General features: G+C 44.3%; 1 protein-coding gene across 1 annotated transcript in view; it reads left to right on the top strand.

Moving 5' to 3' along the window:
* The window catches only part of jarid2b (jumonji and AT-rich interaction domain containing 2b), a 153685-nt gene that overhangs the window by 55606 nt on the left and 85375 nt on the right, over positions 1-12704 (top strand). Inside the window, exon 2 of the mRNA XM_084079879.1 lies at positions 10867-10993. Coding sequence (XP_083936005.1) covers positions 10867-10993 — 127 coding nt within the window. The remainder of the gene's footprint in view (positions 1-10866; positions 10994-12704) is intronic.

Genomic DNA, 12704 nt, shown 5'->3' with positions numbered 1-12704 from the left:
TGTAGTGTGTGTGTGGGGGTGGGGGTGTGTGCATACATGTCTTTAATTGTCTAATTGTTTAGTATTTTCCGATCAGACCCCGATTGTAATTCTGTGTGACTGACAGGTGTGATTGTCTGAGACTGGAAGGGCTACTTTCTAGAATTCCCCCCTTCAGGCACTGATCTCAAACCAGCCTACACACACATACACATACTCATACTCACACTCACTCACTGAGGGGAGGCTAGCTCTCTCTCTGCCTGTTAGCCTGGAGGGAGCTGCTGTCAGTCACAAGGCATGGGGCTAATGAGGTTTTTCTGCTTCCTGTTTCCTGTCTATGAGTCTCTGTCTGCTTGTTTGACCGTATTCCTGTGAGGGAGAGGGACTGGGTATAGATTAGATATTAGGTTGCCCTGCACAGACGCACTAAAAGTAATTAAATATCTTCTAAATTATCACTGTGTGTGATCCTGACATGGGCTACATTTGGGGACAACGTTGTCCTCAAATGTGGCCTGTGTCAGGAAATATTGTGAAACTGGGAACAAAATTGCTGTCCCCAATTGGATTTTACTGATGTTTCATAGGGTTGGGGTAAGGAGATATGGAAGGGAATCTAAGTCAATGCAATGTCCCCAAGAATTAGCTGTGTGTGTGGTCACTGGAGGAGCAGGGGGGACAAGCATTGTTACGTTACAACTTTTCCTCTTTCAGGCTGCACTCCTTCTCCTGTGTGTGTGTGTGTGTGTGTGTGTGTGTGTGTGCCGTGCACTAACATAACTTACATACTGTATACACTGTTGCACTGTAGCATCCTGAGTGTTCATTTGGTTATATCTGTACACACTCTACAAATGGATAAATAAACACAAGAGGGTTTTACTGTGCACATATTGGGTATTAAAAGGGTATTTTGTGTGTGTGTGTGTGTGTGTGTGTGTGTGTGTGTGTGTGTGTGTGTGTGTGTGTGTGTGTGTGTGTGTGTGTGTGTGTGTGTGTGTGTGTGTGTGTGTGTGTGTGTGTGTGTGTGTGTGTGTGTGTGTGTGTGTGTGTGTGTGTGTGTGTGATGGAGAGAGATAGCGCATGCCACTTCATTGATTATTGTCATAGGACGTCAGCCTCTGCTAACCTGTCGGAGGTAACCTGACTACCATGCTTACCTTGTGTAACCTTCTCTCCCCAACGCCGGCTCACACGGGTCAAGTATCAACACATTAAAAAGACTCATCTGATCCCTGGCGTGCATTAGAAACCTTAAGACAGAGGATCTCATAATGTATATAATTTATATCACCACTGTCATGAGGCCAGTGAAAAAACAACCAATCAACTTCGCCTTAAAGTGTACTTTCACATTACAAGTTTACAGGTTTTAGCGAGGTGTCAATGATTATAGTCATACTACAAAATAAACGTTTAACGGGACAAATAAATACAAATAAGGCAGAATTTCACAATTACTTGTACAAGTAACACCTAGCAGCAGATATCAAACCTGTAAATACAGCATAAGTGATAGTGTCCATGTATCAGCAGTGGAGTGTATATCCATAGTCATACATAAAGTGATAATAACTTGACTTTGGCAGTTTTTCATGAAATTGTAAAGAGCGTTCTATTGGCATTGGTGCGAATCTAAAAAGACGTGGCCTATACCGAGCCTGATATTTTGAAATCAGAATTTTTATATCTACCTGTGTAGACGAGCAGAGAGCTGGGCAGGTTAGAAATGGAGCTCCGCTAAGAGGGATCAGTGGCGGGGTCTCCCAGAGTCCCTGAGGGAATCGTAGAGGTGCAAGCGCCATCGCCACGACTACCATGATGAATGGCTAAAGCGTTGGCAAGCACAGACACTTGAAACTTAACACCTAAATGACGTGTGTGTGTGTGTGTGTGTGCGCGCAAAGCAGAAGTAAAGGTGTGGATCCCTGCGGTCAGCAGTGAATAGCTGATAGTGATAGAATTGGGTGTTGAATGTTGCTGTTTTGTCATTACACACACACACACACAAAATGTATTTTTTCCCCCCACTCCTAACACCAGGAGCATTTGTAGTAGTAAACCATCTGAAACTCCACTAGGGACCTGATGGCATTAATGGCAACTGAAATATCTTAATTTGTGATATGAGGTAGGGCTGGCCAAAAGATGGATATTTTAACGATATCATGATCAGATGAGACTACTGTAGATGTCATCTGGGATTTTGGATATCATATGTCGTCAAGTGTTGTCTTTTCCTGGTTTTAATTACTTAAGCCCTATTGTATACTTCTGAATCAGGAAAATGGACCGTGTCAGAGGGAAACTTCATCGATTTTGAAACAAATTCCCTTTGTTCAATGTGAGGAGATCACATTTATAGTGTGGGAAAATATACGTGTATGTGTATTTGCATGCATGTGTATTTCTCCCCCGAAATGCGGTGGTGTAAGCTCTTGACGTCAAATTTGTTACGTTTCATCCATGATGCAAAACGATGCACCTGATTGCGTTTGATGTCATATCAAAGCCTGTTAACTCATGATTTTAAGAACGAGGAGAAACTCTTAGGTTGTAAAGTAGTAACATTATGGCCTTTTGAATGGGTCCTGTGAGGCTGAGGAGTCATGAGGGATCTCGTCATGTTTGTTTCTCAAATGAAAAAGATGACCTGTGGCATCGCATGGATTCCTTCTCCTTTTATTACCTTTCATTAACGTCCTCTTTCTTCATTTCTCTCCCTTTCACTTCCTTTCTTTGTGTTAGGAATACTTTAAGCTAGCTGACTCTCTTTGTGTGTGTGTGTGTGTGTGTGTGTGTGTGTGTGTGTGTGTGTGTGTGTGTGTGTGTGTGTGTGTGTGTGTGTGTGTGTGTGTGTGTGTGTGTGTGTGTGTGTGTGTGTGTGTGTGTGTGTGTGTGTGTGTGTGTGTGTGTGTGTGTGTGTGTGTGTGTGTGTGTGTGCGCGTGTGTGTTGGAGGGGGTCAGAATAGGGGTCAGTTGGTCACATAGCCAGGGTGGGTGGGCAGGTCATTCAATGTAAACCCTCCTTTATACAGCCAGCTGGGGCCCTTCTAAACACAAATACACACACACACACACGCACACGCTCGCTTCCAACCACTAATCCGCAGTGGCATTTATTTATTTCAGTCAAAATAAACTCAGTCACTCACAGCCTCCATTTAACAGATCTCTCTCACTTGCCCTCACTCTCTCTGTGCGCTCCATCTCCCCCCTTTCTGCTCTACTTTTACATGGCTGATAGGGTTTTATGCTCCACGGCGCTGAATGGCGCTGGCAGTCTGTCACTTATCTATGGTTAGATGGATTCAGACTGCATGCGTGCAAAAAAATGCAGGCAGCTGATATGATTGGCAGAGCAGCGGAGAGGTTTGTGTTTGTCGGTGACATTGAACCCAGCAGGAGAGAGCGTTTTGAATGCATGGGCCCAGGACGAAACGCAGTTCTGGGAAAGAGATTGAAGTGACTTTAAACTGCAGCGCAGATATGGAGTGTGCAGGCACACACTGTTGGTTTGGTTTAGTGTATTTGGGTTGCATATATAACCCACACATCTTACAACATGTTGGTTAAAAATAATTGAGGATAAACACACAATGAAGTCCAGGACTTATTTCCATTGTGGTCCTCTCAACTGTAAAATATTTACATGCTAATACACTTTTACAGAAGCAAGCACACATAGGCCTACATGTTGCATTATACATTTGTGGAAACCAAACAGCAGAAGGGCAGGCATGCGCACGCATGCAGCAGGCACAAACACAGAGCTTTCACAGAAGTTGCCCCCTTCCCACCATTGTGGCGTTGCTGGCCCTTAGACTTCAAACGGTTAATATTTTAATGTTTTGAGAAAAGAGCACTCTCCTGTCCAACAGATGGAAATGTTCAGGGTTGCTCTACAGACCGTGATCTTTAGGGCTATCCCTCCCTACGTAGTCAGTTCAAAGGGAAGACCCTATGGCTACGCACACACAGCCTACACATTCCGATCCGGTGAGCTTGTGGTGTAATGAGGCGATTATACAGAGGACTCACGTACTCGACAACCCCGGCTCCATGTTCCATTCGCCTCTGCTGGGATGTCAGAGCTGAGCTCAGCATCCAGCCTACACGAGGCTAAAGGGGACAAGGGAAATACTGACTGCTCTATTTAGGAATGGAATGTATCCCTGGTGCAGAGCAAGAGCAAACACTTGGTCTATCACAGTTGACTTTGATGCTCAGTTGGCTTTGGCAAGCCTCTCAAACTGGGCAAGCGAATCATGCCACAGCATCATAGGTTAGATTTGAATGCATACAAATGTATGATTTTGTTATTATTTAGCACAAGCTTGTGGGTCCTAGATAAGTCTGGATATGAACAGCTTATGCCGAAATGTAAAAGAGCTTCATAGGTCTTATTACCCGTTTACGGTGTGGCTCTGCAGCAGGCTAGCTCTGTGTGTGCGTGTGCATGCGTGCGCTGTCTGGAGCTAATCTTGCAAACTGCTGGACTGATCAGCACCACTCTGCGTACACACACTGCCAGTAGGCTAAAGAAGTCCTCCAAAAAAATGTATTTAGTCAAATATTTGATTTCATGACTGAAGTGAATCTTATAGGGTGGAAACCTTTCAAATTTACGTCATAGATATGTCATAGACGACTGCCAGCATATTGACGTCATAGGCGGGCGGCAGATTATCCTTAGATCCACATTATTCGATTTAATTCGATGAGGGCAGCTTCCCATCGCAAAGATCAGTAAAGAAGTAAGAAGTAAGTAACAAGTATGGAATGTTTTCCACATTGTCCAGTCTGTAGTATACTTTGAACGATCCCCATGAATTGTAGCAACACACAGGCCAGTTATGGGACCTGTGTTAAAAGGGAAGCTGTTCCTCGTCCCTTTAACTCATATCAAGGTGACTACAATGTCAAACAGGCGTTACGAAGAAGCCGGCGGCAGAGTGATGACAAAATAAGACGAGATTGTCATCGTTAAGGACATAGTTTGCGCCGGCCTCTCGTGCACATGTTGAACCCTTTATGGCTGCAGTCACATCCAGGCGTTACGGCATGTCATCTGGGCCCCATGTGTACGTATGAGAGAGGTAGAGAACCCTCCTGACTACTGGATACAATAACCCCGGCTGTACTATAATAACACGCCTCTCTACCACCTCTCCACTAAGCAGGATGTGTGTTAGAATAACAAATTTGGTGTTGTTTTTGTGGAGAGGATGGGTTGGGTTGGCATGTGGCCCACATTCCTCCTCCATGACATCTACACGCTGTCAGCAGCAACACCGCCAATGGATATTTATAGAACGGCTGATGTGCAAGCACGTGTGCGCGCACACACACACACACACACAACGCCAATGTTCAAACCTGTGCACGCATCCAGACAGAGGCGTTGTTCCGTCTTGGATGTTCCGTGTATATGTATGGGTTAGTGTGTGTGTGTGTGTGTTGTCCTTTTATATTCTATGGAAGTTGCTCACAAATCAGTTTTTCCCTCATTCCCTCAGTTCTTCTAATTTCCTCATCTTCATTGGGACACTGTGAGACAATGTAATGGAGGATGACTGGTTACATCGCTACTTTAACTCTCATCAACTGACTGTGAAATGTATACAGTCCATGTGATGGACCGAACACTTAATATTTCTCCTTGTATACCATCTTACGTTCAACAAGCTTGTAGATCGACTATTTTCTTCTGCCATAAATCAGGTCGCAGATTTGCCTTTCTTCCTTGGCTCCCCATGTTATTACATTTGTCTGCTTTGGAAAGAAGGAAGATTGAATTAGGCCAGGTTATGAAATTGGACAACAGGCTTTTTTCTTAACTCTGTCAAATAAAGATTTACGTGGTGAGGACACAGAGACGGTGAGATGTTCCAAGCTTTTAATAAGATGCAAACAAACAAAGACTAACGTTTTGATGCACTGCGTGTTCTTTAGAGACAAATCTTTGGGTTCAGTTGTCCAGAATTGGCCCATAGATCAATTTCTCTTTTCTGAGAGCATTGACCTCCGTTTGGGGAATGGCTGAAGTGTGCAAGACCCCATCAACATATTGAAATGTGTTGGCTCGCTCCTCTGCCAACAGTAAATTAATTTGTACTTAGACTTTTTGTTGTGTTTTCTTTTTTGCTGAAAAGAGATCTAAGAACAGGAGAAATGGCATCTTTATAAGTCTGGGTTTTTGTAGACCACATTCTGTCAGTCTGCACAAAACAAAAATGTGTGTTTCTGTCTGAAAGTGAGATGAAAAAAGTTATAATGATCTGATTTGGCCAACTGCTGCATATGGATGAAAGAGTGTTTCTCTGCGTTATGTGGGTTTGCATTTTGAGGTACCTATTCAGCTGTGTGTGTGTGTGTGTGTGTGTGTGTGTGTGTGTGTGTGGGTGGGTGACAGTAAGCTCACTGTATTCCTGGCGCGCCGCTCGGATAAACACGCACGAGCGTACACACACACACACACGCGTGGGCCCAGTGCTCATTAGTGGGACTGAGAGTCCGAGGGGACCTGGTCATGGAGGTTTAGGGGGGGGTGTGTGTTTGTTGGTGCCAGGCAGAGCTTGGCTGGTGCAGCTCTGTCTAAAAGTCTCTCTCTACTCTACAGAGCTCTGGCATCAGCCTAGCAACACACTTAAAGTACGTGCTTGCGTGCACAAGCACACACACAAACAATAGCTCACTTCACACACAATGGTGCTTGACTGAGCGGCAGATTTTTCTTTTAGAATAGACACTCTTTCTCCGTCTCGTTTACACACACACACACACACACACACACACACACACACACACACACACACACACACACACACACACACACACACACACACACACACACACACACACACACACACACACTTGACACTCACCTCCTCAGGCAGCCATACTGTAATGGAGAGATTTTCCATGCAATTGCTGTCTGTCAATTTTCACTGTCATTGCTCTGTGGAAACACATGGAAGCATTCACTCATGAGCCAATGACTCTGGATTCTGGAGGAGGAGAGATGCATGTTGGCCGTGAGGGGTCAGGCCTATACTTAACATCTCTGATCTCGACAGCGCTGCTAAATAAACCTGTGGTTCACAGCAGCATGGTGAAACTCTATGTAACTGGCTCCGTGCCTGTGTAGAGTTTGTTGTGTGATTGCAGGTTAACATCTTAACAGTGAGCACTGATTGGGGCTTTAAAGCTCTCTTTCTCTGTCCCAGCTGTTAAAAGCTCCCACTCAGCAGTATTTTTCCAGACTGTGTTGCTACGTGCGCGGGGCAGGAAATCGGTTTGGCACACATCCAAAGATACTGAGGGAAGCACAAGAGAGACGGCGAGGTGTATACTCTGACTTTTTGGCTGTCTTTTATACAGTTTTAGCCCCGCTAGCGGCAGGGCTAAAAATGCAGATATCTCAAAGTACTGATCGTCATTGAATTTGCTGTTGACATCCCTGCTCCCCGGAGGATGAACTCTACTGATTTTGGTGATGCCATGGCACTTGCACATAAGATATCTCATAATGTAATTGGAAGATTTTGATCACCCCATGGCCTTTCCTCTTGCTAGTGCTACCCCTTAGGTCAGAATTAGCACTTGCTTTCTGTTTTAAATGCACTTTGTAGATTTTTGGTTATGGTTATTTTATTTAATTTTAAAGTTTTTGCTGCTGTTTACAATACACAATACCCCCTCATATAATTATTTTAACATTTCCTTCTAAGGATTACAATGAACCACTTTGTTTGTTCATTTTAGACTCTTAGTCTTTTTCTGAGGGAGTTTATGGTTAACTGTCATTACATCAGTGTGTATTCACATGTATGATGGAGCGAAACACAGGTATACAATCTGTGTGTGTGTGTGTGTGTGTGTGTGTGTGTGTGTGTGTGTGTGTGTGTGTGTGTGTGTGTGTGTGTGTGTAATCCAGGGATATACCATCATTTCCGTGTGTGGGTGTCAGTGTTTGGCTTTCTGCCAGGCTATGAGGGAGAGAGCCACCGAGCCATCTAGGTAATTGGTGCTTACCTGGCAGGCTTTAGCATACACACGCACGTGCACACACGTACACACAAAGTCATGCGTGCGTGAACACATACACACACAGAGGATTAGGTGACATTAACTATGGGAGAAAATGGCAGAATTCCCCAAGTGTTTTTAGTGCGTGTGTGTGTGTGTGTGTGTGAGAGAGAGAGAGAGAGGGAGAGAGAGTGACAGAAGAATGTAATGAGGAACTGCTAGGCATACTCCAAACACACACTATCAACCTCTGTCAGAGGCTGTAAAGCATCAGTGCACTGAACTGTCCATGTGTGTGTACGTGCGTCCGCATGCGCGCGCATGGAGACATAGCTGTCACCCATCAGCCTCATCATGTGCAGACATTCAGCCTTTTGTCTCAAAGCCCCCCCACCACATACACACACACCTCTTCTGAGAGCCCCCAAGCCCCTGAGTCCCAAAAGCAGAGGGAAAAATAATATTCTGCAGAGGTTGGCTTATATCCACTGCAGAAACACAATCGGAATAAGCTCCATAAACAATCCTAACATTTAGTATTATGTCACTGAGTTTTATTTGATTCGTCGTTGTTTTGTGACACATTGGTCCGGAATTGCTCAGCCCTGAACTGGAGGCCCAGTGTATGAAGAACAAAAACTAAATCCCAAATACCAGTTTAATAGCTCTACACAATCCGACAAAATAGTTTTGTTGACCTTTGTCTGCAACCTCAAAAGGGTCATCTTGGGGTTTAGGCTTTCATTCTGCTATGTCAGAGACAGAGACTGTCAATTATAAACACTGTTATGGGTTAGGGTTATGTTCTGGGTTAGTCGATCTCGAAGATCACAACAGACAACACCCTGTGTTGTGAGGCATGGGGATCTTGCAGATTGGCTATTTTCGTAACATTTTCACCCCAGAATAGGACCGTGGTTCATGTGGTCTTTGTCTAGAATGTGTTCCCTGTCGACCCTTTGTCAGCGTCGGTGTCATATAGTTTTAGAGGAAGACTTTGACAATGTTGAGGATGTAATGTATTTTTGCATTACGCTTTTTTTTCCCGTTTAATTTGACTTGATCACAAACATAAACAGAGGTAAGCTATTCTACCGTATAACCTGATGCTTTAAGAATCTCCAATTGTCTTTTGTTCTATAAAGTGTCATCAATCTGTCTTAATTGGAGTTAGGGTTAGGGTGAGTTTGTACTGTATGCACGCACATGTGGGTGTGTATAAATAGTCTGCACTCGAGCCAGGATTGGCAGTGTTCAAGGAGAGCACTGTTTACGAGCTGCAGTCATTTTACAAGTATTATATTCACTGGCAGTGATGTGGGCGCATAATATCAGAATGACACTGTGAAACACACACACACACACACACACACACACACACACACACACACACACACACACACGCAAAGTATCCCTGTTATTCCAACCATGAATTACGCCATAGTAGTTTTTACGAGAGCACTCGCTCTTAATGGATCGGCTCAGCCGTTATCAGTTATTACCGTGGCGATAAGATGTCTCGGAGTAATTATTTTCCGGTGAGGTGGAGACTTTTAATGCGCCCCGCGCTGATGTCACAGCTTTTGTCCGCCAGCTGCTGTGCCAAAGCAATTCCTAGGATGTGAGCCGGGTCGATCAGCACGCACCATCCGACACCCGACACAGCGTTTCTCATAGCCTCCCCGCACATCACTCACTCCATACAGCTCCGAGAGATGTGGGGGGGAAAAAGTACTTGTCAGGATGAGTCGACAACGTTTGATGAGTCCCCCAATTAAGATTACGAATGAGTTTTTTTTATATCCGTGCTGAGCTGATTAGCATATCATAGCTTTTTAATTCCAGAAATGGGGGAAAAGAAGACAATGTTTTGTCTTCTCTTGAACCGTCCTACTAAAAACCGGCTAGCCTGGCGGCTTGACGACAGAGGAGCTATTTCTAGCTTCCATTATTTATTAATACCTCTTTGTTGTTGCTCATGTCCTAATCTCATTTCCTTTAGTCATTAACGTTGTTCGACATCAAACACAGCTGCCAGAGTCGGGCTGTAGTTGGGGGAGTGAGGGAGGAGGGGAGAGAGACAGCATGGTTATTGCTGTTGGACACCCACTAAAGACCTCTTTAACAATGCTCGTCGTAGGGAGACATTTTTCTATTAAGCCAGGGGAAACTTGCTGTCAGCGAGCGGTTGTTTTGACTTCATCAAATAAACCGTGTCTCCGATGCAATCCAAGTGGGCTTCGGTGGAGCTGACGCCATGCGTTTGTCGCTTTAGATCGAGGCCGACCGAAGGAAAGCGTGTCACGTGTTTGTTTGAAAAGGAAAGGGTGTATGTATGTGACTTTTGGTGACCTCCTCAACAATAACATCCTCTGTCTCTGAGCCAGGGATTAGCCACACATGAACTCACTGTCCCATGACACATTTTTCATTTTATTCACTTCCTACCCATTCATTACTATGGGTTTTGCAACACTTTTCCCTACCAGGGTGTTGTGGGATATGAAGTCTGCGGTACATTGTCATGCTAATATTTGGTCCAGAGGTCCTGTGCCTAACCGCAAGCTAAAGCTGTTATATTAATGGTGTCATACTATTTAATAGTATAATATTAATAACCACGTATGCTAAGAGCTGCTAAGATCTTCAAACTGTTGACTCTTGAAAATCAGTTCATGGGCAGCAACCAACCATATATACTCCCCCACCAAGTTGTTTCGTCTAATATGACTCAAGCTTGTAGATCTGCTATTTTCACCGAATATTCACCCCAGAATAGTCACACTATCATGTTGTTACTATTTTTGTTGTGCTGAGAGCTGACTGGAGCGTCCTTCTTGTGTGTTTCCGCAGGATGACAGCGATGGCATCCCGTGGTCAGAGGAGCGGGTGGTGCGTAAGGTGCTGTACCTCTCCCTCAAAGAGTTTAAGAGTGCACAGAAACGACAGGTGGATGGAGATGGAACCACGAACCCCAATGGTGAGTCTCCCCGCACCCTGAACCCAGTCGTCCCCCCCCCCCCCCCCCCCCCCCCCCACACACACACACACACACACACACACAGATTCCTGCCTGTTGTAGACCTCCTCCTTATCTGGATCGAATTTCAATGTGAAATTGGGGGATGTTATTTGGAAATCATGGTGAAATAACAGTCACTGTGTCACTGTGTGCACACAGATATTTAGCATATAACATCTATATACAAAATAGACATAGCTTTTTCTTTTTTGTTTTAATTGTTTTATTATTTCATGCTGCTACAATGTCCAAAGACATACAAAAAGGATTTTACTCAACAAAAAGATCACCTTGAACCTTGATTTACACCGTTAGTAATTTATAAATACCCCCAAAAATTACTATAATAATGAACTGTCAGATTCACTGAAAAGCACATCAGTCATTACTTATGGTTAGGGTTGAGATCATTTATTAAATCGTTGATTCATGTTATTATTAGGACTCATCATAGTCAGAGTTATTACAATATACTAATAGGCTTGTTATTCATGGACCCTTGAGAAGCTGACACATTTTTGGTCTCAAGCCATAGGTTGAGAGATAGATAGTTATTAACAAATACTCCAATTACCAGTCAGTATTCCACCCAGCAACCTTGTGAAGAAAAACATGTTGGGGACTTTGCAGTGCTGCCGTGTGAACCTTCAACAACACAAGAAAAGGGAGAGTACAGGGGTGAACGCCTTTGTTTTGAACCACGCTGCCACCTGTCTTTGTGTGACATCAGTGCTCTGTAAAAGCAAAACAAAAACAAAACCCTCAGCCAGCCAACAGCGGAGATTTGAACTTCACATGCGTCTCAGAAGCTATTCTCAGTAGACAGTAACACAACCCAGACACCCGGAGGAAAGAGGGGGAGCTCTGGAAGTTAACACCCAAGTGAGGAAGCCAGCCATCCATCCATCCACCTATCCATCCATCCATCCATCCATCCATGAATCCATCCATCCCTCCCTCCCAAGTATTGTAGTAAGAAAGCAAGCAGACAGACTGAGGGAAACCTATTTTTAAAATGTAGTCTTCCCCCCCCCCTTTTTTTCATTTATGAAAAAAAAGGCGTCTAGAACAGGGTCTAGAACAGGGTTCGTCTGTACTGTATGTATATCCCACAAATGTAGACCAGTCACAAAATTAGACCAGACATAGTGCAACTCACGCTGCCACATGCAAACGGCACCAATCACCACGCAGCTGACGTGAACCACACAGATCAGCTGACGCTTAGCACACAGAACACACACGGCTCACGTTGGCACTTTAGCAGGGACGCAGGAGGAGGGGGGGAGGGGGATTGAACATACCCAGTTCCATTGGGGGGGGGGGGGGTATCCCCCCCACTTTTGGGATGAAGGAAAAAGAAAAAACCTCCGACATCTACACTTCATGGGAAAAAAAAAATTGTACCGAATTAACATAATTAACAGAATTAAAGGAACAAACCTGGAAATGCGCGCACACTGGGAACGCATGCGTCCCCTTCGGTTCTAAAATGCCCTCTGCGTCCTCGCACTTTAGCATTTCATCAGTGATGTGTAGGCTCTGTTCAAGATACATACCACTACATACATACCACTGTAGTCAAATGTAAAGGAATGAAGGAAAGCAATTCTCCCACTACAGTAAGACATGAAGAAATGTTTTCAATAGAAATTTTAAGATGAACGCT

This window comes from Gymnoscopelus microlampas, assembly GCF_963454915.1.
Source record: "Gymnoscopelus microlampas genome assembly, chromosome: 15".
Lineage (NCBI taxonomy): Eukaryota > Metazoa > Chordata > Actinopteri > Myctophiformes > Myctophidae > Gymnoscopelus > Gymnoscopelus microlampas.
Note: the sequence above shows the minus strand (reverse complement) of the source record. Positions and strands in the feature narration are given on the sequence as shown.